The 1,487-nt window shown below is 51.2% G+C and overlaps 1 protein-coding gene across 1 annotated transcript in view; it reads left to right on the top strand.

Annotated features, from left to right (window-relative positions):
• The window catches only part of LOC107100127 (CMP-N-acetylneuraminate-beta-galactosamide-alpha-2,3-sialyltransferase 1-like), a 7,325-nt gene that overhangs the window by 2,887 nt on the left and 2,951 nt on the right, over nucleotides 1-1,487 (top strand). Inside the window, exons 5-6 of the mRNA XM_015398500.1 lie at nucleotides 1,121-1,235; nucleotides 1,344-1,480. Coding sequence (XP_015253986.1) covers nucleotides 1,121-1,235; nucleotides 1,344-1,480 — 252 coding nt within the window. The remainder of the gene's footprint in view (nucleotides 1-1,120; nucleotides 1,236-1,343; nucleotides 1,481-1,487) is intronic.

Raw genomic sequence — 1,487 nt, 5'->3', positions numbered from 1 at the left:
ATATATATATATATATATATATATATATATATATATATATATATATATTCCCCACTATCGACCACCATATGGTCGGTAGTGGGGAAGGAACAGGCTGGAAAACTGCTGGGTCGTGTGTATGACAAAATGGTGTACCTTATCAGGTGTTTGGAGGGGAGGGTTGGACTACAAAGGTGGGGGTATATTAGCTTCTATTTCATCCCTACTGACCGCCAGAGGCGGTACTTCAAGCACAGAATGATCATTCTTGCGCATGCGCAGGTCGAGTACTAATGACAACAAAGTCACCTGTGACCTGCCGGGGACCCACGTGACTCTATATAGTCACGTGGCACCCGGCAATCAATCCCTTTTGTTCTTCCCGCGCGCAGTTGTGTTGAGTACAGTTGTGTGGTCGTGTGAAACTGGTTGCTTCTGTGTATACCACTATTTTCCTAGCTGCTTGTTGCTGGTAGCCCTGTGACCGGGTTTGGTAGGAGCTGCGGGTAAGTCTCGCCCTCCAGGGGCTGCACAAGCTGCTTTTACCTTACCAGATCTGCGGTGGCTGCGGTGACTGGTAAGTTTTCGTTCTTTTCTCAGCAGTAGTTTACTGTTGGCTTTGATTTGCCACGTTAATTTTTGTGGCTCTTTTGACTCACGGTAGCGTTTCTGCTCGCGCTGAGTGGTTTTCAGTTTGTTTATCTAAACTCACCAATAGCGTCTGCTCGCGTTGAGTTTTTACCTGAACTCACCAGTAGCGTTTCTGCTCGCGTTGAGTCCTTCTACAGTTTGTTTATCTACACTCACCAGTGGCTTCTCTGCTCGTGCTGAGTTCATCTTTGGTTGATAATCGATTTGCTAGTGGCGTTTCTGCTCACGCTGAGTTTGGAACCTCTACGGGGGTTTTCCTACAACAGAGTCGCCAGTAGCCTTTTCTGCTCGTGTTGACTTCTTGTTGGTGGCGGGCTAATCACGCCTTTCAGCAGTATGATGGTGGATAATTTATGCTGCTCGACCTGTCTGGCTCCACTTCAGCCCGACGACGGGCATGACTTGTGTCCCTCCTGCCTCGGTGTGGAACATCTCTGGGAGGTGCTATCAGATAACGCTTGCCCCAACTGTTGTGTCATGCCCCGTTCAGTCAGACTGGATCGGTTGGCTGCACTGGAGCAGCCTACCGACTGGGCGGGCGCTGCGCCGCGTACTCGCCGATTGGGAAAGCGATGTGCAAACGATCTACTGTGGCTGCACCTTCGGTACCGACAAAGCATGCCAGACGGACCGATGCAGGGAGGTTGTCCACGAGAGTGGATCATCTCACTACTGAGCTGGCCCAAATGAAAGCCCTCCTCCAGTCCTTTCAGACTGCTGATGATCGCAGCGCGGCTCTCCCTCCCGAGCAGGATGAAATGTCAGTCAATGACGACGATGCTGTTTCTGTGGCGGCCTATGGCACCGATTTCTGTGAGAACCTTCCGGAGCTGGGCTCCGGGGCCTCTGGGTCGGAC

Source organism: Cyprinodon variegatus, unplaced genomic scaffold (assembly GCF_000732505.1).
Source record: "Cyprinodon variegatus isolate N-32 unplaced genomic scaffold, C_variegatus-1.0 Scaffold938, whole genome shotgun sequence".
Classification (NCBI taxonomy): Eukaryota; Metazoa; Chordata; class Actinopteri; order Cyprinodontiformes; family Cyprinodontidae; genus Cyprinodon; species Cyprinodon variegatus.
The sequence above is the reverse complement of the archived record's forward strand: the minus strand, read 5'-3'. Positions and strand labels throughout refer to the sequence as shown.